The sequence below is a fragment of the Leucopleurus acutus genome (genome assembly GCF_964270905.1).
Source record: "Leucopleurus acutus genome assembly, chromosome: 17".
Classification (NCBI taxonomy): Eukaryota; Metazoa; Chordata; class Mammalia; order Artiodactyla; family Delphinidae; genus Leucopleurus; species Leucopleurus acutus.
This window is the reverse complement of record NC_139159.1, coordinates 4,771,866-4,797,401: the sequence shown is the minus strand read 5'-3', so window position 1 is coordinate 4,797,401 and position 25,536 is coordinate 4,771,866. Positions and strand designations below refer to the sequence as shown.

Here is a 25,536-nt window from a genome sequence, read left to right as displayed (position 1 = left end):
TTCCACCCCGGGCCACTCCTCAGTCCACCCTCAAATAAACCCAGCCTTGACGCGAACACACAAGTAGGGATTAGAAGGAAGTAGACCAGTGATGCCTCAGAAGACAGTTGGACACTTGTGACTGTGGATCAGCGACTTACAATGAGTCATCTTGGATTTTATACAAAACGGGGGCAAGTTTCTTCTCAAAATCTCAAGTTTTCCACTCTGCAAAGTGGCGATAAGAATAGCATCAACCTGGTAGAGTCCAGATGAGACTGAAAGGGAGAATGCAAGGCTGCTCAGTGCATGATGGAGATGATCGATCACTATGACTAATATTAATACCACTACTATTCATAACGAGAAGACCCACATCCAGACCTGGTTCATCACGGTGAGCTGACAGAAGGGCTGCTCTCTCAGAGCTGAGGAGCTGCAGGTGTCCGAATGCAGCCTCAGGCACACTGCTTCCCCTCTGCTGAGCGGCTGCCGCCACCCTTAGGAGAAGCTGGATCCGGACTCTGCATCTGCTGACAGGGCTCCCTGATACCGGCTGCCTGAGGCTGTTAAAGGGATGCCCCCCGCCAGTCAGGGAGAGGACTCCCCACTCTGTACCCCCAGGACAGGGCAGTCAAGAACCTACACTAAGATTAGAAATCTCCTTCGCTTATTCTCCCCTCTTCTGCATCCATTTCACTGCTACTACTGTCATCTAGATGACCTACCCCTGGATATCCCTGGTGGTCCAGTGGCTAAGACTAAGTGCTCCTGATGAAGGGGTCCCGGGTATGATCCCTGGTCAGGGAACTAGACCCCGCATGCATGCTGCAACTAAGAGTTCGTATGCTGCAACTAAAGATCTGTGTGCCGCAACAAAGACCCCAGTGCAGCCCAATAAATATTTAGATGACCTTCCCCTGATGTGCAGCTAACGAACCATGCTTATCACCCTGGAAAGAGAAGAAGGAAGCAGAATGTTCTCAGCTTATGCCGGGGATGGAGAAACAAGAGGAAAACCATTGGCACTTCTGTCCAGTCTTTTGCAGGAGAGAGGATGTGTGATGGCTGGATCAGTGCTGCCTCTGAGGAGGAATGTGGCCTGACTGGGTACGCCCCACACACCTCCAGCTGAGGAACAAGTCACTGGGCACAAACGTGCAATTCTGCTCGGTGAAAACAAGCTGTGACTGTCAAGTGACTCAGAAACATTCCTACTCTGACCTCTTATCTGGCTACTGGGGCCTAAGGACATACATGCAGAAAGTAAAGTTTTCTCCACAGAAATGTTTTGTACTGTTACTTACATTAGTGAAAAAGTAGAGATTCTCCAAATGTTCATCTACCAGGGAATGGCAAGGAAATCACGATACAGTCACAGGAATGGAATATTATATTGTAATAGGTACATACATGTTTATGGAGAGTTTTCGATAAAATGAAAAGCTGTAATATTCAGTTCAATACGTACAAAACAGCACATACGGTACAAACCTAATGTGTAATGAAAAGGATAATTAGAAGGAATGGATAATGATGAACCAATAACAAAAAATGGGTAAAAAGCTTAAAGAAACAGTTCCCAGAAAAATAAACTGCAAACAAAGAAGGAATATAGGAAAAGATGCATGACCTCACCTATATTAAATAAACACAAATTACAACAAGGAAATATGAAGTTTGACCTATCAGACTGTATTAGAGAGTTAAGACTTAGGTCTTAGGGGTTTCCCTGGTGACGCAGTGGTTAAGAATCCGCAGGCCAATGCAGGGGACAAGGGTTCGAGCCCTGGACCGGGAAGATCCCACATGCCGTGGAGCAACTAAGCCCGTGCGCCACAACTACTGAGTCTGCTCTCTAGAGTCCGCGAGCTACAACTACTGAGCCCGCGAGCCACAACTACTGAAGCCCACGAGCCACAACTACTGAGTCTGCGCTCTAGAGTCCGTGAGCCACAACTACTGAAGCCCGTGAGCCACAACTACTGAAGCCTGTGAGACACAACCACTGAAGCCCGTGAGCCACAACCACTGAAGCCCGTGAGCCACAACTACTGAAGCCCACGAGCCACAACTACTGAGCCTGCGCTCTAGAGCCCACGAGCCACAAGTACTGAAGCCTGCAAGCCACAACTACTGAAGACTGCAGGCCACAACTATTGAAGCCCATATGCCACAACTACTGAGCCTGTGCTTTAGAGCCCACGAGCCACAACTACGGAAGCCGCGCGCCTAGAGCCCGTGCTCCGCAGCAAGAGAAGCCACCGCAGTGAGAAGCCCGCGCACCGCAACGAAGAGTAGCCCCGCTCACCGCAACTAGAGAAAGCCCGCGGGCAGCAGCGAAGACCCAACACAGCCAAAACTAAATAAATAAAATTAAAAAAAAAAAAACGAGGTCTTAGAGCAGCTCTCTGGCTGCTGTGTGACAGACGGGCTCTGGAAGAAGCAGAGCTGAAGCCCAAGGCTAGTTCGGAAGCTACAAGGTCATTCGTCCTGAGACAGTGTTCGACTTGGGTCAGAGTGACAGCGGGGAAGGAGTTGGGGCTTCTCAGCTCGCGCCGCGCTTCCAAGCCCAGGCACCGCAGTGAAGTCCCTGGCCCACTGGGACATGTCCAGCTGGGTGTCCCACACTTCAATCCCCACAGCAAAACCGACCCCAGCGGCCCCCAATCCCGGCGTCCACGGGGCCAGGCGCTCGGCTGCCCATCCAGACACCGGGCGTAGCCTTCGCTTTCCGCTCCCGCACACCTGAGATGGGCGGGGCTCCGTTCGGCCCACCCCCCTCCCGGGACCCCGGGCTCCAGCCGCGGTCCCTCCTCTAAACTGCTGTTCCCCGGGGCAACGCAGGGCGTGCGGATTTCAGCGCATCGCCTTCCTGCTTAGACGTTCACGGGCCCCATCGCTCCCAGGATGAGAAGCGAGCTGCCCGCTTTCGCGGCTCGGCTCCCACAGCCGCCTCCTGGGCAACGCGGGGCAGCCTCCGGGTGGGGGGCTCAGTTCTCTCCGGACTCAGCCTCTTCAGGTCTCAGGCTCCCAGGCCAAAGTGCTCTTTGGTTTGGGGACACGGGGGTGGGGAGGAGGCCGGGGTGCTGAGAAATCTAGCTCTGCTGGAAAAGCTTCAGGATGGTTCCTGCCCACGACACGGTGTTGCCTTTAAAGATGAGCTTGGTTGGAGCACAGACACGCCCCCACCCCTCCTTCCACCTTTCCCGGTCTCAGGTTTACGAAACACAGCGGACACTTCGGTCGGGGGGTCGGTCAGAGGCCAGCGGGGAGGCCCAAGTGCACGTTACGGTAGATGCAAACAGCACCCTCGGACTCCTCAAAGGTAAAGAATAACTCCCGAGAGGCCGTCTGCTGAGTATCATCAGTTTTCGCTTTTCTCCAATACATACATCTCTTCGGTCACCTACCAAGCACTTCGCTGCCCCTCCCACGGAACCCAGGGCTTGCCAGTGCTTCCGCTTTTCCTTAACGTCCGCGTCTAGCGCTCAGGGCCCCACTCCCCGTCACCCGTCTCCTGCGCCCTTAGCGCCAAGTTCCCTCAGCCACAGGCGCCTCCCCACATCCGCCCCTGCCCGGCCTGGCAGGGCTGGCCCTGTCTCCGAGGCTCACCGCCCAGGAGGCCTGCCCTCCTGCCGCCCCCGCCACGCTTGGCTTCCACCCTGCGCCTCGGGCTCCGAAGGCAGCCGGCAGCGCGGCCCGCTCCGCCCCGGCCGTGTCCGCAGCGCGCTGCCCGCTGCCTCCCCGCTACTTCTCCTCCTGCACCAAGCCAGAAGCTCCCTGAGGCAGGCATGCGCCGTGCTCATCCCGTCCCTGGCACACGCCTGGCTGTGCGCAGCACGCGTTGTGGTGAAGGGGGGTGGGGTACCGAGAGGGTGAGGGGAGCACGGAGAGTGCGAGCCAGGCGCTGAAGACAAAGAGCGACTGAATTGACTCTGCAGCCCCCACCCCGGTGCGTTCACGTCCACGTTTAAAAACGAGCAGCTGGTGGGGCTTCCCTGGTGGCGCAGTGGTTGAGAGTCCGCCTGCCAATGCAGGGGACGTGGGTTCGTGCCCCGGTCCGGGAGGATCCCACATGCCGCGGAGCGGCTGGGCCCGTGAGCCATGGCCGCTGAGCCTGCGCGTCCAGAGCCTGTGCTCCGCAACGGGAGAGGCCACAACAGTGAGAGGCCCGCGCACCAGAAAAAAAAAAAAAAAGAGCATCTGGTAATGAGCCCTGCCTGCTCCTAAACTACTTTGGTTCTAGCCTTGCAGGCTTCCAAGATGAGTATTTGAAGAGGAAATTATTTTGTGACTTATAGTCATGCTGACCAGAAATCGCCGCGCCTGGATAAAATCATTCCCAGATAAGAGGCAGGGCTGGCACGTAGACCAGAAGTCCCACCACCTCCCCCTGGACATGAGCTGAAAGCTTCCTATTGGTGCTAGAAAGGTTTCCAGTCAAAATTAAAGCAAGAATAACTTCTTCTGCCTTTTCTGCTATGTTAAACAACCAGTCGTGGTTCCTCTGTTTAAATATGCCAGACACCCCAACTGCCTAACAGAAAAAAAAACTGTTCCTGTTTTACGCTATTTTATTTTATTTTAAAATTAATTAATTAATTTTTGGCTGCGTTGTGTCTTCATTGCTGCGCGCGGGCTTTCTCTAGTTGTGGCGAGCGGGGGCTAATCTTCCTCGCAGTGCCCAGGCTTCTCATCGTGGTGGCTTCTCTTGTTGTGGAGCACGGGCTCTAGGCTTGCGGGCTTCAGTAGTTGTAGCTCAAGGGCTCTAGAGCACAGGCTCAGTAGTTGTGGTGCACAGGCTCAGTAGTTGTGGCTCGTGGGCTCTAGAGCACAGGTTCAGTAGTTGTGGAGCACGGGCTTAGTTGCTCCGCGGCATGTAGGATCTTCCTGGACCAGGGCTCGAACCCGTGTCCCCTGCATTGGCAAGCGGATTCTTAACCACTGCGCCACCAGGGAAGCCCTTTACGCTATTTTAAAATGACAGCTTCCTATTCTTCCAACTTTTTCAGAAGGAAGCTGCGTATGATCAGTTTTGCAATGCTGACAGTAACTCTACTTTCATGTGCCCATCTTGTAAGTTTTCATGGCTGAAGTTTAAGTCTTAGACATAAAATTCATTATTCAGAAAAGATAATAGAGGATTTACATGCCTGTCACCGGGTACTACATCCGTAGGATGCATTCATATTCCTTTATTTAGAGCAATGTCAAAATCTTATATCAGCATCCTCTGAACATACTCAGAAGCATTCATTTTAACTTTTAGGGGATAATTGACACAGATATTCTAAGTAGGAGGAGATTTTCTTAGTCGTAGAACATCAGAGCCGAGGCAACAGGAGAGCTGACTGGTGACCCCCTATCACAGAGGAGGACCCCAGGGCCAAAGGGATGATGCGCCCCAGGCTGGAGCAGGTTTTCCAACTCTCAGCTCAATGCTTTCTCCACCATTAACATCATCAATAGCTCCATTCACAAAATGACACTGATACTTCTCATATTGTGTAGAAAGAGAGAACCACCATGTCTATGAGACAGTTTACATTGGGAATGGCTTCCAAGCAGTGGTTGCTCAATGATATGCAGCGAGGGACCACCGTGTCCTGATGGCCGTGTGACCCCTCAGCAGGGCGGACCCGGCTCAGGCGATTTTGTGGAATTAACTGTCTCTGCAGTGCTGGCCGCTTCCCCTGGAGGAGGGTCTTGTGGTTGAAAGAAGAGCTGAGAACGTGGTCTCCCTAGAGTCACGTATGAGAATTCCCGTGTAAGGAGGCGAGATCGAATATGAGGTGGAGAGGGGACCCAGCCTCCCGGATGAGACGCAAACCAAGTCTGTCACTTGAGTTTCCACATGCCACTGAACCTGACCCAGCACTTCCATGTGATTCTTCCTCCAGCTTAGCTAGATTAAATGTGATGACACTATTAATCAGGGGTTAATACCAGTAAAGGTTTTGAAAATAACGTAGTTGCTTCATTATGACATTATTTGTGGGTGGGGGGAGGTATGGAGGGGAGCCTTGAGCTGGCCAATGAGATCCTAACTTATCTTTTAGATTCTTTACAGACAGACAGAATGAGGAGACCCACTCATTGGCAAGTACTCCAGAAACTTCCCCAGGACAGCCCCCTCCAGACACTTCAGACCCCATTTACCGCCAACAGACTGGTGGGTTCCAACTTAGAGTTATTACAAGGGATCCCCAGGCTATATGCTGTTTTCTTGGTCAGTAGATACCGTAATGAGGGCGGACCCAGAAGCTCTGATGTCAAAGGCCTTTGTACTAAACTGGCCGAGAATCACATGATGGTAGACTGAGGTATCCTACCTGCCTTGCTTTCCCAATTTCCAACTTAAATGTGGCTTAAACTTAACACTAAGGGGCAAACTGTATCTTGAGCGTGACCACTCTGTGATAGAAAAATCTACATCTTGGTAATAGAGATTTTTGGGGGGAAAAAAATACTAAAGACGTTATTAATTCTGATAATCAAAATCCGTAAAAGGGGAAAATGCGTATCAGCATAGTGTCAGGTGCAAAATCATCATGGGGCAACTCTGCTCACAGAATGACAGCGGGGTGCAGAGGAAAGAAGCAGTTACTTACAGTCAGAGGAACCACGATAGAGCCCAGCAATTCTACCCACTTTTCTGTAACCTTGGGCAAGTCCAAGGTAAAATGTATCAAAATGTATCCTCATCTGTAAAATGTATTAAATAACAACATAAATGCTTTCAAGGTTGCTGGGCTCCAATTTAATGATGGAAGCAGAAGTGGTTTATTATCTAGAAAGAGCTAAAGAAATGTTACCTGCTGCCATGATTATAACAACTTTGATTCTCCCGTTTTTATTACGGTTTCACTCGCACCTAATTGTCCATTTCGTTTTGGGTACTTTCTATACGTCAGGGATGTTGCCTCCAGAGACCAAGAAATGCTTTGATTCCCTGGCCTGAATCACAACATGATTTATCTGACTTCCATATTGCAACTGTGAATTTCCCACTTTTCTTCCTCTCTGTTTGACAAGTCTACGATTCCATTTCTGCCTCTGCTGAAGGGAATTCCCACAGATTTCACCCCCTCCTCTTTCCAGGTTCATTTTTCTTCTCTCACGTGAGGCAAGGGCTGGAAGGGAATTAGGCAAAGTCTCTCTGCTCTGAAGTTATCAAACTTTCTTTGCCAAGGGGTCATTTTCCTACTTGAGCGCAAAAAGGCCAAGATGGCTTCATTTAATACAGGAAGGAAGGCACTGGATGGGGCTGATTTAGTTGGGATTTCTTAATCTCCATTAAGTGGAGAGGAAGGCGGGTGTGGCCTGAGACATGGCTTGGGGGGTGCGGATTATACTGGGGCTCCGAAGAGCCTTTCAGAACTCATCCTGAGACAGGAAGTGATGAAATCAGCTCTCACGTGAACGATCACGTGCCCTCACCTCCTTCCTGTCTCGATGGGCCCTCAGGGAGAACAGGGAGCGGAAAGGAGCATGGGGAAGTAGGTGGTGGCCAGAGGGAAGAAGAGGCCGGAGGAGAGTCTGGGAAAAGTCCCAGCGCTGCCCCTCGCATACCCCTCCCCGCTCCCATCTCCCCCATTTCCTTATTCTTCTGGAGCTGGGAGTCAGTCGACTGGTTTCTTTCTAGTCTCAGTCTCCCGTTGCGAAAACCTGCTGCATTGAACTACAGTTTCTTGTGAACACTCAGTTTCCCAAATCTCTGATGCTACTGGCAATGCAAATGGAAAAAGGAAAGTGTAAACGTATTTTACAGGCTGCTAATTGTTAGCGTTCAAACACCACGTGGACTCACCAATTCTTCTGCTTTACCCTACTTCCACTCTAAATAGTCAAGTGGAGAAAAGGGGTAGGAAAGGCTGGATTATTAGGTATCTGGGTGTCCTGTGTCACCTTCTTATTTATTTATTTTTTGCCACACCACAGACGTGGAATCTTAGTTCCCCCACCAGGGATCGAACCCACGCGCCCTGCAGTGGAAGCACGGAGACTGAACCACTGGACCGCCAGGGAAGTCCCTGTCCTGTATCACCTTGGGCCAGCTTTATTCGTATTTACTATTCTTGAGTTATTCACTATGGGAAAGCTACAATGTTAATTACCGGCACAGGATGGAGAGGAAAAGGAGAAAAAATTCAGAGATGACTTTCTTTGTATAGAGATCATTTCAGAAAGGCACATGAAGACGGAGGAGTGTTGGTTACTGCCAGTCATAAAGGGAACAGGCGGTATCCCAGTGGGATGGGGCAGCGGGCATGGTGAACGGGGGAGCAGATGTGTGTGGTGTATGATCTCAGACTGAGACCCGGCGCACAGGTCCCGCCCTCGTTGCCAAGGTGCAAGGCCCCTCCAGTATTATAATAAGAAAAGCCACAAGCAGATGAAACAGATGATAATTAAGGGGCAGCAGGTCTCACGTGCTCCCCCTTGAGGGAAGGGCTGGGGAAGAGTCTGGGCAAGGTTTGCACCGTGAACAAAGACAGACTCGAAAGGACACGGATTCTGTTGTAAAGACCATGAGTTTCGTGCCGACCCCACCTGCCAGGGCCTTTCTGAGTGCAGCTGCCTCTCCACGGACACTCAACACTCCTGCACTTAAAACTAGATGTTGTACCCGGCAGTCACCCGGCCCTTCCTGGAACCTACAACCTGAAAGTCACGGTCAGTGCCAGGCTCTGTGATAACTGACTTTGCGAGTTACAAAGGTTTAAAAAGCAACTTTCCCCCCCACCTCGTTTCTGTTAGAAAAAGTTAACCTTTGTAGTAATAGAAGTAATTTAAAAGTTAAAGACTAGAGACGGAGGCCTTGACTTGGACCTAAAACCTCCAAAGATGTCAGGGTTTTATGAGATAAGCTATACAAACTCACATACAAATGCCCACATGACAAGATGAAGTCCTACGCAGGTGCGGCACACGCCCCAACACGCTAACTCCCACCCTACAGAACGGTAGGCACAGATCAGACCCTTAGGACTGGGGTGGGGATGGCCACTCAGGCCTCCAGGCCACGGGCCCCACTCCTGCACACCCCTGTCAGCCCCTTTCCCTTTCTGGGGAGCCTTTACCACACCCTCTCAACGCCCGCATCCAACAGGGCGAGCGGAGGGCCTCGTTCATCGGTGCCAAGAGTGACCCAAGCTTTGACTTTAACCCTCAGCACATCCCCTTGAAGCAGCAATGACCGTGCCCCTCGGACAAGCGAATACACTGACGCAAGGAGGCAAAGGCCTCCCTGACAGTGGCTACCAAGGGGCCGAGCCTCGGCACCAGCTCCGGTCCAGGACACTGGGCTCCGGCTCTGCCCCTGACCCTCTGCTGCACAGTATGTGTTCTGGGTCTTCCTCGAAGTGCTTTACCCGTGGACTAACTCATCCCTTCAGCCTCATCTCCCCAAGAAGGCCTTATCAATTTCCCAAGTTTTAAAAGAGGGTCTGAGGAAGACACGGGCACAAGAAATGTAGGCCATAATGACCCCCCTTTCCCAGAACTTCTAGAAACTTCTCATGCTCCTTTGGGCTTTATGGTACGTGGTCTTCCCAGCATGAACCACCCATGACCAATATCAAGAGACAAGCAAATCGCTGAACATGACCAACGGACACAACGAAACCCTGCAAAGTCAGTAGCTGGCAACATGCAAATGTGCATTTCCTTGCGACGCCAGGCACAGGGCTGGGTTTCTGGGTAACTTCCCTCTCCTCTTAAATACACTTCAGAAAACATCATGTGATTCTAAACTAAACAAATCTGCAACTTTTAGGCTGGTACTAGAAATGCTATAAATGAGTATTTCTCAGAATCCTAAAGACACACCCAACAAGAAGGGGTGAAAGGGGGTAGAGAGGGAAGGAAGACAGTTCCTCTGTTGTCAGGAACACTGAGGACTTAAAAGCGTCAGTACTTTAGATCAGTAACTTAAACACCACAGATGCAGCACTTGGAAGGTGCTGTGCTTCCACCCTGTGGAGTTCTTCTCCAAAATGCCCGCAAAGTGATCAGCTCAGTCGTGCTGTTCCTACCTCTCGTGCAGAAATGAATACAAGTATAAAGAAAGAGGTGGACCTGGGTCGGAGACAAGGGCATCCAAGTCAACACTCGACACGTGCGCACACACATTCCAAGGTAAACACCCATCGCGGCCTCCAAAGACACATCCTTTGGGAGATCTTTTTGTTATCACCGCTACTGGGAAACACGACGCAAAGGCCTTCTCCCTGGAAGTCCAATTCCATCCCGAGTCTGAAATAGGGAGGTTTTGCAAACTTACAGCATGCCGGTTTTTTCATACTTCACCTGAGCAGAGAAGTCGATCAGCTTTGGAAGCAGTACTTTGCCCCCTTCGTCGCTCTTCAGGAAATCCAGCAAACTGCCTGTTGATAGAGGAAGGTCGTTAGTGTAGTTCAAACACACAAGAAAAAAATCCAGACAAAATTCAAAAGATCATTCCTACTGGCAGGGCAGGGTGGGGCGAGGGGACCACGCAAAACGACTGCTTTGTAAATCCGTGTGGTCACAGGCGCCTTTTCCTGACGTGAGTCAAACCCAGTCCCCTTTAACCTGTCTCCTTTGACCTGATGTGAAATGTACCTGAGCTCTAGGTAAGAAAAGGTGACGGTGGACGCTGCTTTCTTGCTACTGAGCACTTCGTACCTGCCACCATGCTACACGTCCTGCAGCACCTGATCTCCAGAGCTTCCCTGGGACAGAAACCAGCCAGTCCTCCCAGGCGGCCTGCCTGTGTCCCTAGCAGCCACTCAGCTGGGCTACTGCCCTCCGTGTCCAGCACGGATCTCAGCCATGCCCCAGGTGCCCAATGAGTATTTGATGAACCAACCGCGCTTTGGAAGAAAGAGACCTTACTTAAAGGGGCGCGTGCCCACAGGCAAAGTCTCCTGCTTCCTGGGGCTTTATCTCTAAAACACGACCTCCTTCTTCTTCTGGAACTTATAGTGCCAACCTGAGGGTAGGCTTGGGCAAGTTCTGTACCTCATCTGAGTCCCTGTCAAGAGGGTAGGTCCCAGGAGCTCTATCAGAGTCCGCGGGAGGACAGGTTTAAAGCACGTGCCAGGGAGCTGGCAGGTAGCAAGCGCTCAATTAACCCACAACGAACACTGCTCTATTTAAAATGGATAACCTACTGTCCAAGGTTACAATGGATACAAGGACCTACTGTATAGCCCAGGGAACTTTGCTCCATATAATGTAACTACCTAAATGGGAAAAGAATTTGAAAAAGAATAGATATGTGTATATGTACGATATAGCTGAATCACTTTGCTGTACACCTGAAGCTAACACAACACTGTTAATCAACTATCCTCCAATATAAAATTAAAAGTTAAAAAAAAAAATCCACAACTCAGAACAGTGGTACTTAGCCCTCAGACTGCTGGGAAGATTGAGTGAGATCCCCCAGGGAAGACACCAAGAGCAGTCTGACATATAGTAATTGCTCAATACAAGGTAGGCACTGTTAGTCGGAGAAACTCATGTTTACATTTATGATTAAGAAATATTAGTAATTAATTAATCCAACAAGTATCTACTGAACTCCTGCTTAAATGTCTGATCCTGAGCCTGGCTTCTGGGTTGTCGCAACCTAAGCCACAGGCAATTGGGCTTTTTTAAAAACAATGTTCTTTATTGGAAGGACTCGGAGGGACTAATATTCTGAAATATTAACATATATTAAATAAGAAAATGTAATAATCATCTATCGAACCTATTCAGCTATGACATACGCCGTAATCTCCATCCTGCAGGAGAACATTGCTAATTCTGGATTATGGCCCGTGTGTCTCTTCTTCCTTCATTCCTGCTGAAGATTCTTTAGAAATCACTTAGCAGTTTATTAGTATTTCTACTGAACTGGAGGAAGAAGGATGGTGTCACCCTCATCTGAAGGTGACAACAATGGGAGAAAAGATGGTAGCTTGAAACCTCTTCCTCAGGGATTCTGTGATGACACAGGAGTTTGACCTTGACAAGCTTTAAAAATATTCACATTGTGAAGTGACATCCTGAACATTTAGATGACGCTAAAGAGGAAATGGAACTGGTTTTGAAATTTTGAGAACTCACATTTTGAACCTATAACAATAATACTCTTACTTGATACCCATATTTACTTATCCTGGGGGCTGACTAGGTATGGGGTACGACTCTGGGAGCTAATACGTATGTGGAGACAAGTGCAGAGAAACTAGGAAGACGACAGATCCACTTTGTAACAGATGACTTCCAGTGCGGTGGTTTACGAAAAGGCTTCATTTTCCTATACGTGCTGATGCTTTGGGAGTGAGCCTGCCGTTTTACAACTGGAAGTATCTGCGTCTTCTCGGAACGTTTAGGTGTTTTCCTTTTTGAGGGTCTGGCCTTCACAAGCAGGGGTGCCGGTGGGTGGCGCTCACCCTTGGCCATGTACTCGGTGATGATGTAGATGGGCTCCTCCTTGGTGACCACGGCGTACAGCCGCACCAGCTTGTCATGCTGCAGGGTCTTCATGAGGTTGGCCTCTTCCAGGAATGCTTGCACAGACATTGTGCCTGGCTTCAGGGTTTTTACAGCCACTTTGGTACTGTTGTTATAGTAACCTAGGGAGAGAAGAGAAGGGAGGCCATGGTTTATCAAAAACTTCACGCAGACTTAGAAGGATATTTAGTTATAGACAGAAGAAACTTCTATGAACTCTACAGTGTTAACGTTATCTAAAACCTGTACATGTAACATTAGGGGCAGCTGAGTAAAGGGTAGATGGGAATTCTCTGTACTATCTTTACCAAAAAATCCCTAGGATGATTCTGAAATCAAAAGGCTTTTTATAAAACAATGGTAAAATAAAACTCCATAAATGCACTGCACCATTTTCTCTAATTAATAAAATGTTCTTTATCCAAAAAACCACACACACCAAAGCTCTATATACTCCTACGTACACACAAACCCTGACAGTGGTCTGGAAGAAAATACACCAAAATACACCGAGGACTGGCTTAATTATGGGTGATTTAAATTTTGTTCACCATACCTTTAACTCTTTACCAAATTTACTGCAATGAATATGTATTATTTTTATAATCAGAAAAGAAAAAGCTTTGCACTTGAAAAAGATGTACTAACTTTAAAGTACAAACAATACACTAGAGTCAAATAAACATTTCCCAAAGTTTTCAAAGAGAACTGGATTCTGCGTGAACGAAGGGCTCTGGGCTGAACTGTCTGGGGACCACGGCCCGCCCCACCCGCTGTGCCAGGAGATGCAGCGCGAGTGTGACAGTCCATCAGGGAAGATGCCTGTCTGAGTCGATTAACTGCAGCATTCCCCAGACTTCTGACCCCGGAACACTTCTTCGTGTACCTTTTCACACCCCCACAGAACGTACTTCGGGAAATACTGCCTCTACTTAACCTAGTGCCCCCAAGGTACCACTTTTCTGGGACCTGCCTCAATGATGTGCTTACGTTCAAGCTTGATTTTCTCCTGGGAAAGCTTTTTCTCAGTGGTTGGGAAAGCTTTTTCTCAGTTTGGAAAGCAGAAGTAGAGATAATCACATGCCCCTTTCCTTTCCTTTCTGTTTCCATAGTTCTCTTAGAAGTACAAAAAAGGGTGAGCAAGGAGGAAGTGGCAGCTGGTCACCACCACGAGTCATCCTGCAGTTGACCTCTACCTGGTGGCTTACAGCCTGATAGCACCTGCCCCAAGAAAGACACAAGTCTAAGGAACGGTGATGCGAAAATGTCCAATCCCTTTTCAGGTCACACGATTATTAGCAAATACACAGCTTACGCTCAGTGAAGATCAACAATGGTGGTTGGTCTTTGGGTGGCAGGATTTGGGGCGGCTTTGACTTTCTTTGGTTCTCTTTTATTTTGATTAAATTTGTGAATGAGTATATATCTTCCTTTTTTTTTTTTTTACGAAAGGAATTATTTTTAAAAAGAAAAGGAAGTATGTTTCTATTTCCACACCTTCCAATGGGTAAAAAAAAAAGTATTAGTTTACAGCTAACAGTCAACTCTAGTTAGTGATTTTTCCTCGTATCGTTAATACAGCTTTTTCTGCTAAAACATTTCCTTTTAGATTCTCCTTTGCTTTGTACTTAGTAGTAGCTTCCCGTGCCTTACAGAAAAGTGAAGAATGCAGTATGTAAAATAGAGTAAGCGTGGGAACATATGGGTAAGACAGTAATGTGAAGCTGACAAAATATTGTTCTAGTTCATTATCACAACCTACACAAAATAATGGAATTATGAATATATTAAACTGATTTCCATCTCAATGCATAATTACAAACAGTACGACCTTTCATGGCTGTAAAGAGTAAATTTAAAGTAAATCCCACCAACAAAAGTCCTTTTAGGGGCTTCCCTGGTGGCGCAGTGGTTGAGAGTCCGCCTGCCGATGCAGGGGACGCGGGTTCGTGCCCCGGGCCGGGAAGATCCCACCTGCCGCGGAGCGGCTGGGCCCGTGAGCCGTGGCCGCTGAGCCTGCGTGTCCGGAGCCTGTGCTCCGCAACGGGAGAGGCCACAACAGTGAGAGGCCCGTATACCGCAAAAAAACCCAAAAAGTGCTTTTAATATTACATTTGAATCAAAAAGGTTCCATTATAATTTGTTTAAGAGTTCATAAATAGGTCTTCATTTACATCGATATATCCATGGTAAAGTACAGCAAGGCGTAACAAGAAAATATACCCTCTTTGACATATAAAACTGACAAAGGACTAGTGTCCAGAATATATAAAGAATTCCTATAAATCAATAAGAAAAATAGGCAAAAGCTTGGATGGGCATTTAAAAAGAAGAAATTCTAATGACTAACAAACTTGTGAAAGAAACTCAATCTAATCAGTAATCAGCGAAATGCAAATAAAGCCACAGGGAGAAACCACCACCCAGCAAGACAAAAATGACCAAGTCTGACAATCTTGAGTGCTGGTAAGCGCCGGTCCCTTGGCAGGGGAGCTGGGGCAGTTCCTGCAGCTCCTTTCCTGGGCTCTTTTCTGAGCATCAGTGAAATTCAGTTGTAAAGCTCCTGTCTCCAACAATACCCTCAAGGTCCCTCGGAGGATGTAGACAGAGCAGACTCCTTTCTAGCGCAGTTGTGTTGAGTGACCACCCACCCGGGCTGTGCCGACCCGGGGCCCACATCTACCCAGTACCACTGTGCTGTCAGGAAATGGAACACTGCCGACCCTTGTACGTTGCTGGTGAGAGTCTAACCCGGACGAGAGCTTTGGAAATTAAGTCGGCAGCATTTCGTGGAGTTGAAGATTCATACACCTGTGATCCAGCAAAGCCACTCCTGGTCATCCAGAGAAACTCATGTTCCCTCACACCAATGAGCACAAAAACGTTCCCAGTAGCCTTGTTCATAGTAGCCAAAATGTGGGAGCGACTCCAATGCCATCGATAAATAGTGAGAAATAGGTAGGATTCTTTTACATAGAGTGCAAAACCTGGCAAAACTAAACTATACTGTGGACACACACCCCGATATTCAAAAATAGCAGAACTACAAAGAAAAGTCAGGAAATTATCGCAAAGTCAGAAGAGCAGCTGCCTTTGGGGGACAGGTGGGGTTGTGAGCGGCAGGGGGTGAGTGGGTGCTTCGGGCTGCGACCTCAGTGGTCACCACACAGGTTTTCATGTTGCCATTAGCTACGAAATCCAACATTTGTGTGCTATGCACCTTTCTGTCTGCTTGTTACATTACATGGCAACCAAAGAGAAAGGAACAGAACTGCTCTCCCTTCGTTGTCATAAAAGCCATGGGACTCATTCAGACTTTCACATAAAATAAAATGATGGGTAAAGGATGAAGAGAACGATGCTTTCCAAGCGTAGGGGGAAAAGTTAGCAGGAAATACTGCAGCTGCTAAAGATATTAAAAATGCTGATAAAGAGTTTGAGATGAACAGTGAATAAAACAGCTGTGTCAAACACAGCTCCAGGATGGCAACAGCTTCCGCCCTGCGGCCTCTTAGGGCTGTGACATTTGCACGATACGGCAGGTTTCCACCTGCACTAAAGGCATGATTTTTATTCAGCGCTAAGGATCAAATTGTACTTTACCGAGATATTCCCTGGTAGTGGCAGGTTCACACCAGTCACAGAGATTTGGATTGTCATTACAGATGGAAACATACCCATCACTATGTATAAAATAGACAACAGGGACCTACTGTATAGCACACGGAACTCTGCTCAATGGTTTGTAATAACCTAGAAGAGAAAAGAATCTGAAAAAGATTCTTATATGTAACTGAATCGCTTTGCTGTATACCTGAAACTAACACAACATTGCAAATCAACTATACTTCAATAAAAAATAAATACTTTTTTAAATAAGTAAATAAATAAAAAGGAAGTTGCAAAGCGATTTTAAAAAATCTGTTGAAGGTAGTAAATAATTTCGTGTGGGTCCTGCTCTCTGCCACAGGTAAGGGAAGCCGAGAAACTCCAACTCCAGGTGTGACTAACGTGCACAAAAGAGCCGAACTACCACACAATGGATGGTGGGTTTACACAAGAGGCATGGAGTTGATTTTAGAAGGTGGCTGGTGAGTCATTTCAAGGCAGCTGGCTCCTGTGAAAATCGATCGAGCAAAATTCAACGCAAAATCAGCTTCCTTTCTTTCCCAAAGTCTCTTCAAAGACCGAGTGGCAACAGGAAACATCACCCTTCGTGTCACAGATGGGTCAGTTCCCTGGGAATCCAACAGCCCACTGAGGAAAACGTGTCTCCGAGCTAGATGTCAGAGGATCACCGGGACAAGAGGAAACAGCTTGAGGGAGAAACTCCTTTCTTTTATTCCCCCCACCCCGCTTCCCCCCCCGCCCCCCGCAACAGACCACTTCCTTGTATTTGTCTATGGTGCTTCGGACCAAAAAACCCACACAATGAAGTGTGCCTGGGAGTCTATGAGCCACTTCTCACGCTTGACGAAAATATTCACTTACTTAGTTAGCAGGGTTACAATGTTTAATTTGTTGTCCTTTTTATATCAATGAACAAAGCTAGCCAGCTTATTCCTTGAGAAGTAAAAACTAAATTCTGCAGCTCTAAATTGCACAGACATTGCTCTTCATGGGTCCCTCGGTCAGAATGAGACGTGCGGACACACACGGGAGAGGGGCATCCTGTGACCTGCTTCGCAGCACAGCACCCACCAATATTCTTCTGGTTTTATTCCCCAGCATTCCTCTGCTAAATGCATTCAACAAATGGACGTAATTTCAGTGGCTAAGGAAGAGCTCCCTGGCTGGTAGCCAGAATCACAGACCCATGCTTGCACGAGATCCCGGATCAAAATTTTCTATTGTTTTCCTTTTCTCTTCTTTCTTATCCTTCCTTCCCTCCCTTTCTTCTTTTCTTTCTTTAATACAAAACTAGAAGGAGAAAGGCACAATTAAAAAACAAACAACTTTCGATTGCAATATCCTGGCAGTGATATTATGCCATAGTTTTGCAAGATGTTACTATTGGTGGAAACTGAGTAAAGGCTGCATGGGACCTCTCTGTATTATTTCTTTTATATATACGATAGCTTTATTGAAATATAATTCATATACCATATCATTTCCCCATTTAAAATATACAATTTGGGGCTTCCCTGGTGGCGCAGTGGTTGAGAATCTGCCTGCCAATGCAGGGGACACGGGTTCGAGCCCTGGTCCGGGAAGATCCCGCATGCCATGGAGCAACTAAGCCCGTGCACCACAACTGCTGAGCCTGTGCTCTAGAGCCCGCGAGCCACAACTACTGAGCCCCCGTGCCACAACTACTGAAGCCCGCGTGCCTAGAGCCCGTGCTCCGCAACAAGAGAAGCCACCGCAATGCGAAGCCCGTGCACTGCAACAAAGAGTAGCCCCCGCTGGCCGCAACTAGAGAAAGCCCTCATGCAGCAATGAAGACCCAACACAGCCAAAAATAAATAAATAAATAAATTTAAAATATACAATTCAGGACTTCCCTGGTGGCCCAGTGGTTAAGACTCTGCACTTCCACTGCAGGGGGCACGGGTTCAATCTCTGGTTGCGGAACTAGAATCCCACATACCGCATGGCATGGCCAAAAATATTACTATAATAAAATAAATTTAAATAATTTATTTTAAATAAATAAAATTTAAATAAATTTAAATAATGACTTAAAAATAAAATATACAACTCACTGGCTTTTGTATATTCAGATTTGTGGTACCATCACCACAATCAATTATTAGGACATTTTTCTGGCCCCAAAAGAAACCCTGTACCCATTAACAATCACGTCTCCGTCCTCCCATCCCCCCACCTGAGGCAACCACTCATCTACTTTGTCTCTACAGATCTGCCTATTCCAGACATGTCACATAAATAGAATCACATGATACATGGTCCTTTGTATCTGGTTTCTTTCCTTTATCATCATGTTTTCAAGGGTCGTCCATGTTGTAACATGTATCAGGACTTTATTTCTTTTTATTGCCAAATAATATTCCATTGCATGGATACACCACGTTTTGTTTATCCATTCATCAGCTGATGGACATTTGGGGTGTTTACACTCTTTGGCTATTATGAATAATGCTCTTATTTATGAACATTTGTGTAAAAGTGTGTGAACAGATGTTTTCATTTCTGTATTATTTCTGACAACTGCATGTGACTCTACAGTTATCTCAAAAAGTTTAATTTAAAAAAAAACAAACAGGGCTTCCCTGGTGGCGCAGTGGTTGAGAGTCCGCCTGCCGATGCAGGGGACACGGGTTCGTGCCCTGGTCTGGGAAGATCCCACATGCCGCGGAGCGGCTGGGCCCGGGAGCCATGGCCGCTGAGCCTGCGCGTCCGGAGCCTGCGCTCCGCAACGGGAGAGGCCACAACAGTGAGAGGCCCGCGTACCGCAAAAAAAAAAAAAAAAAAAAAAGTAGCAAGAAATAGCTTGTGTTGAGGGGGGAATCCTGGGTAATTTCTCTCTATTTCATAGCCTTTGCTCTAATTTATCATACTATCTTCATAATAAAATTAAGTATTTAATAATTACAACAGTTCTTAAATGCTGTCAACTGTATTAAATGCTTACCTGCATCATCTCATTCAATTTTTACACCATCCCTACAGGCTAGGTTCTATTATAACCCCCATTTCAAGTGAGCCTCTGCTCTCTCTCCCTTTTCAAACATTATGAGCAAATCAAACAAACAACCTAATTTTAAAAATGGGCAAAGAACCTGAACAGACATTTTTCCAAAGAAGATATATATACACATCACCAATAAACACATGAAGAGATATTCAACATTACCAATCATTAGGGAAATGCAAATCAAAACCACAATGAGACACCACCTCCCATCCACTAGGCTGGCTACTAACAAACGAACAAACAAACAAAAAATCCACCAGAAAATGAGCAGTGCTGGGGAAGATGTGGAGATGGTGGTGGGAGTGTAAACTGATGCAGTCACCAAGGAAAACAGTATGGAGGTTCCTCAAAAAATAGACACGGAACTACCGTATTATGCGGCAATTCCACTCCTGGGCGTGTACCCCGCCAAAAGTGGCAGCAAGGTCTCCGAGAGACATTTTTGCACCATGTTCACGGCGGCATTATTCACAGCAGCCCAAACAGTGTCCATCAGTGGATGAACGGGCAGCCGAAATCCATTGTTTATGGATTACTATATAGTCATCTACATTACTGTATAATTAATACTCAATGGAATACTGTTCGGCCTTAAAAATGGAAGGAAATTCTCACATACACCTACAGTAGGGATGAACCCGGAGGACGTTATGCTGAATGAAATAAGCTGGTCTCACACACACACACACACACACACACACACACACACACACACACAGACAAATAACTGTATGATTTCACTTATTCGGGGTCCCTAGAGTAGTCACGCTGTTAGAAGGTAGAGTGGTGGGGTTACCTGGGGCTGGGAGGAGGCGGCAAGGAGAGTTGTGTTTAACGATGTTAGAGCCCCAGTTCTGCAAGATGAAAGTTCTGAAGATTGGTTTTACAGTGTGAATGTCCATAGCAGTCCTGTACTATACACTTAAAAATGGCTACAGTGGTAAATTTTAACACATACACACACACATGATCAACGAACCTATCCAAATGCTGAATTTTCCCAAGATTTTTAGCCTCTTTCAAACAGTCTAAATAAAAAGTAGCACTCTGGAGAGACCAATTATATCTTTTCCATGGTCCCATTCTCCTCTCCTCTAAACCTCAGTTTCTCCCAGGCAACCACCTGGGTCCACGTTAAATAAAACTCCTCTAAAATCAGCGTCGACATTGAGCACGTGGAAGCCCATGAATGGGAGAGGGTGGGTGGGCAGGGGGATTTAGCTCATCTGGAATTGGAAGCGAAGAGGTTTTCTCCATCCCAGAAAGCACCAGTGGCTTGAGATCCAGGTGACAGTTTCAGCACAGCCTCGAGCCGCTGAACAGAACCGGGCTGAGAGCAGGTCTTCTCAGGCATGGGCCCTCCCTGCTGCCTTGCTGTGAGGGCCTGTGAACTCACACCCTCAGCGTCTTTGGACTGTACGAGCTGGGCTGGCACATGGCACCGGTGGGCACCCCCATGGTGGAGCTGGTAAAGAGCTTACCATTCCACTTGCTAGTAGCCCTTGGGAAAATTTTAAGAAAACACAAGAAGGCTATCGCAATCTCTTCCCCCTGAAACTGGTAACTTCTCAGACCAGCCGATCTGATCTCTCGGGTGAACACAGCATGCAGTTCAAGGCCTTTATACCACTTCACAGCTGAACGCAGGGAGGGTGGAACAGACCTCCACACGACCACTCCGTACGCAGGGCTACTGTTTCAGAGCAGACGAGGACACCCCAGCAAGCTCCCTCTACTTCATCCTCAAGACAGATACGCAATTCCTTCATCACCAAATCTCCACAGGAAGGTCTAACTGGATTGTTTATAGTTTGAACTCATAATTAAAACTGGGGGAAAATCCACTGACATATAGCCTCTAGTGACTATAGTCAAACATGGTAAGATGAAAATATAATAAAAATAGAGCACACATAGAGCCAGACTCTACAGGAAACACTTCAGGTACATAATCTCCTTCTTCCTTGCAGCAACTGATGAGATAGTTGTTTGCTCATTTTCCTGATGAGGAAACTGAGGCCAGGGAGGTCCAACTAACTTGTAGGTAGCTTAGCAAGCGAGCGAGTCCAGGGCTCTGGGAGGCCGCAGCAGTTGGCTTCTTCCTCGCCTTGAGTGACTCTGGGTGAGCTGCTTCCCTGCTTCTCAGGGCCCTCATTCATCGATGGTGACGGTGACTCCTCCCTTCCAGCCCTACTGCTGCGAGTATGTGAGACAGTGGATGAAAATGCACTTGGAATGTGTAGCTGGGACATTCTTTTCTCCCCCCCTCCCCCTGGACACTCATCTCCTCCCCAGTCACGTGCAGAGAGGAAGGATGGACTTGGAGACCTAGAGGGCAGTGAAATGTAATAATGAATGTGTATTTTCCTGCCAATAAGCTCACTAAAGACACAAGTCTGGAAAGGGGAGGCGAGGGACGGAAGGCAGAGTCCCTGGTTCCTGGCCTGAGCCGGAGGTTGGAGTCGCCGTGTTTAGGGGAGGTGGTCAGAGGACAGACGCCTGCAGCTTTCAGAGAAGTTACGGCCTCTAAGAGGGATGAGAATCCAAATGAGCGAGTAATGCTGAAAGCATCTGGGGAAAGCGCTTTTGGATATTTACACAATTTGAAGGACTCTCCCTACAGATGATTCATTAGTTACAACAGGGAATTAAAACGTCACAGTCATAATGGAGAAATCTGGTGGTCCTCCTTAAAGTGAAACAGAACATTGGCAATGATGGGACCAACCCTCATTCTGCGCCGCAATGGACGCAGGAAGACACGGCATCGCTTAACACTTAGATGCTATTCGTGCCCAAGGGCGTAACCTGGACCAAATCACAGGAAAAATCAGAAAATCCAAACGAGGGGCAGTTCTTCAAAGTGACTGACCTGTCGTGAACGATGGAGGTGGGCTGGGGGACCATTCCAGATTCAAGGAGACTCCAGACAGGTCAACTAAATGCAGACACACGATCCCGACAGCCATGAGGACACCCCTGGGACAATGGGGGGAAGTCGGATGTAGACGCTACACGAGACAGTGTGGACCAACGTGGAGCTTCCCAAACGTGACCACTGTGCAGTGGGAGTTGATGGCCTTCTTAGGAGACACCTGTGTAAGTACTTAGGGGTGAAAGTCATCACCTCTGCAACTTACCCTCATGTGGCTCCACAATAACAATAAAATACGTACGTGTGTGTGTGTGTGTGTGTGTGTGTGTGTGTGTGTGTGTGTGTGTGTAGAGAATACAGCAAAATATTAAGTGGTGAATCTAGGTGAAGAATATACGGTGTTTATTATACCTGCCCCTATTCTGTGGATTTGGAAAAAATATATTAAGAAGTAACTGCAAATACCTTGGGGGAAAAGTTGCAATTTAAAAAAAAAAAAAAGAGCAGATACCAATTTGACAGTTCCTTCAAAAGTTAAACATAGAATTACCATGTGACCCAGCAATTCCTCTCCTAGGAGGATGTATATAACCAAGAGAAATGAAAACATTTGTCCACACAGTAATTTGCACACGAATGTTCAAAGAAGCATTACGCATAATAGCCCAAAGGTGGAAACAACCCAAATGTTCATCAACGGATAAATAGATAAGCTGTGGTACATCCATACAATGGAATATTGTTCAACCATAAAAGACGAAAGAAATTCTGACACAGGCTACACCGTGAGTGAACCTTGAGGACACCATGCTGAGTGAGATAAGCCAGACACAAAAAGACAAACATCTGTATGATTCCACTTACATGAGGGCCCTAGGGTATCACAGCCATAGAGAAAGGAAGCAGAAGGGTGGGTGTCCGGGGGCCGGGGTCGGGGGGGAAGGGGAGTGTCTAGTGTTTCCTTCTGGAGTCGTGGAAGTATTTTGGTACTAGACAGAGGCGGTGGCTGCACAACCATGTGAAGGCAGTGAATGCCACTGAGTTGTGTCCACTTGAAAATGATTGATCTTATGTTACATGAATTTTACTTCAATTAAAAAAAAAAGGTGGACAGAGCAAGGAGGGGCAGGAGGTGACGATCTGGGCCGCAGAGGGTGGGCAAAGACACACCTAGAGCAAGATCACAGCCCCAGACCTGCGGGCCCGACCGGAAACAGAGTGCCAGGTACACACGCAGACCCCAGTGAGCAAGGTGAGGTTGTGTACTCACAATTTACCTGAATTCCATTATCATGTTCCCAAAGACTTACAGCGCAGGAAGAATGCAGAGGCATATTTAAACGATACTTTGGCTAAAGCAGTGACAACAGGAGAAAGTGGGCAAAGCTGTGATCCCAGGGGCTTAGATTTTGGAGGGAAACCTCTCCCTCGCAGACCGGCTGGGCTGGCGCTGGATGGGTTTTAAAAGCTGTCTGCCCCTTCTCTTCAGAAATCATGTTTGCTCTCACTCACACAAAGCTGGCGTGGAAGCCATGATGCAGTAAAAAATCGTTTTAAAAAATTCTTTTTACGAAAGAACAAGGAATTCACAGTCATTATAAAAGCTTTAGAAAAGACAGGTGGGCAAAAAGTATCTGCTGGAGAAAGCCACTGTTATCATTTTGGTGCTTTTCTTGCCAGCCTGAGAAGGCAGTACTTAACAGTAGGGAACGTTTCTCTAACGATGGAAGTTTGAGTATCTTTAGAAAGTTTCTTGGTGAGACACTGCAGTACCTGTGAGGCTTCCTATTAATCCCACTAGTAAGGATGGTCCTAACCCAAGTGTACCCTTCCCTGAGATGCAAGCACATTCCTGTACTTAACGTGTGTCCAGAGAATCTGTTGATGAGAGAATCACGGAAGAGTAGACAGAACCACCAGGATAAATGCCCACTGCCCACTTCCTTATAAACATTCAGCCTTGGGACTTCCCTGGTGGCACAGTGGTTAAAGGTCCTCCTGCCAATGCAGGGGACACGGGTTCGAGCCCTGGTCCGGGAAGATCCCACATGCTGTGGAGCAACTAAGCCCGTGCGCCACAACTACTCAGTCCGTGCACCACAACTACTGAAGCTTGCATGCCTAGAGCCCGTGTTCCACAACAAGAGAAGCCATCACAATGAGAAGCCCGTGCACCACAACGAAGAGGAGCCCCTGCTCGCCGTAACTAGAGAAAGCCCATGCTCCCAGCAACGAAGACCCAACGCAGCCAAAAATAGATAAATAAATAAATTTATGAAAAAAAAATTCATCCTGAAAGAGAACTACTAAGTCACGAGGAAGAGGAAGAGTCTAATCACGTAGGTTGTGTAGGCTAGTTCTTGGCACAGGTGGACAGAGGAAAACAAAAGCAGTGATGCTTCTGAGAAAACTGATAGAAATCGGCCGGAGCCCTTATTTCTCCTGCTGTCGCCCCCAGGAGGGACTCTGGCTCCAGAGCCGCACACTCACCCATCCAGACTTCCCCGAACTGCCCGGCGCCGAGCTTCTTCACCAGCTTAATGGATTCCCGGGGGATCTCCCAGGCATCTTTGTCCCACGGCTTCTGTGGTTTGGGACTAATGCATGCCTTCTCCAATCTTCTGCACAAGCCATCTGACTGCTCTAATTTGAAAGAGAAAATAAACGTGGAAGAAGCCATCCCTTGTATTTCACCAGTATCTATAGGGGCATTTGGACTATGAGTCTCATCATTTTCAACTTGCCAGGGTCTACGAGCCTAAAATGCTTACAGGGTTATCTTCTGCGTAATCATGACTTTTGAAATTCTTAAATGAAAGACAATTTAAGACAGACTTGATTTTATTCATTAGTAATGCTAACCTATAAAAATAAAAACAACAAAATGAACAGATAAACAAAGGCTGACATGCTGTCACACTTAATAGAATACAATTTTAATTACAGAGCCCGTGTAAGCTCTCCAGGGCACAATGGCGGGAACTTGGTCACGTCACCATGGGGGCCCAGTGCCAGAACAAGCCCTCAACACATGTGCCAGATGGATAAATGGATGGGGGTGACAGAGAGGGAAGGGGGACTCCACAAAGTCTGGGGTACTTGCTCTCTCCATATTTTGGGACCTCAGCAAATTTTATGTGTAATCCCTTGGAGCAGGTTGAAGAAATAAGCAGTAACAAGAGTTACCCACTACAACTGGCCTCCAACACACAGTCGTGGGTTCAGCTTAGCCAGGCTGTAGAGCAGATTGGCGACAGAGGACCACTGACAGGCCACTTCTAAATATTTTGGTGTTATTGTTATTTCTGTTTTCTTTTACCAAGAGTAATACATACTCGTGCTATGTACTTTACACACACATAGACATGTATACACTAGGACACAGTTCTACAAATTTGCATTCCTATTCCAGATATTTAAAGATGCGTTGTAAAAATATGTACTATGCGAAAATAATATCCATTTTTCACTTTGCAATTCTGGAATGTTAACTGTTAAACAGCACAAACTAGGTGGGAAGGACTAGGATAAT

General features: G+C 47.3%; 1 protein-coding gene across 4 annotated transcripts in view; it reads right to left on the bottom strand.

Moving 5' to 3' along the window:
• LYN (LYN proto-oncogene, Src family tyrosine kinase) overlaps window positions 1–25,536 on the bottom strand; it is a 111,835-nt gene that overhangs the window by 22,852 nt on the left and 63,447 nt on the right. For all 4 annotated transcript variants that reach the window (XM_082858832.1, XM_082858834.1, XM_082858831.1 and 1 more), the window contains exons 8-10: window positions 24,495–24,647; window positions 12,411–12,593; window positions 10,294–10,370 (exon numbers count right to left, since the gene is read on the bottom strand). In XM_082858832.1, the coding sequence (XP_082714958.1) occupies window positions 10,294–10,370; window positions 12,411–12,593; window positions 24,495–24,647 (413 nt within the window). The remainder of the gene's footprint in view (window positions 1–10,293; window positions 10,371–12,410; window positions 12,594–24,494; window positions 24,648–25,536) is intronic.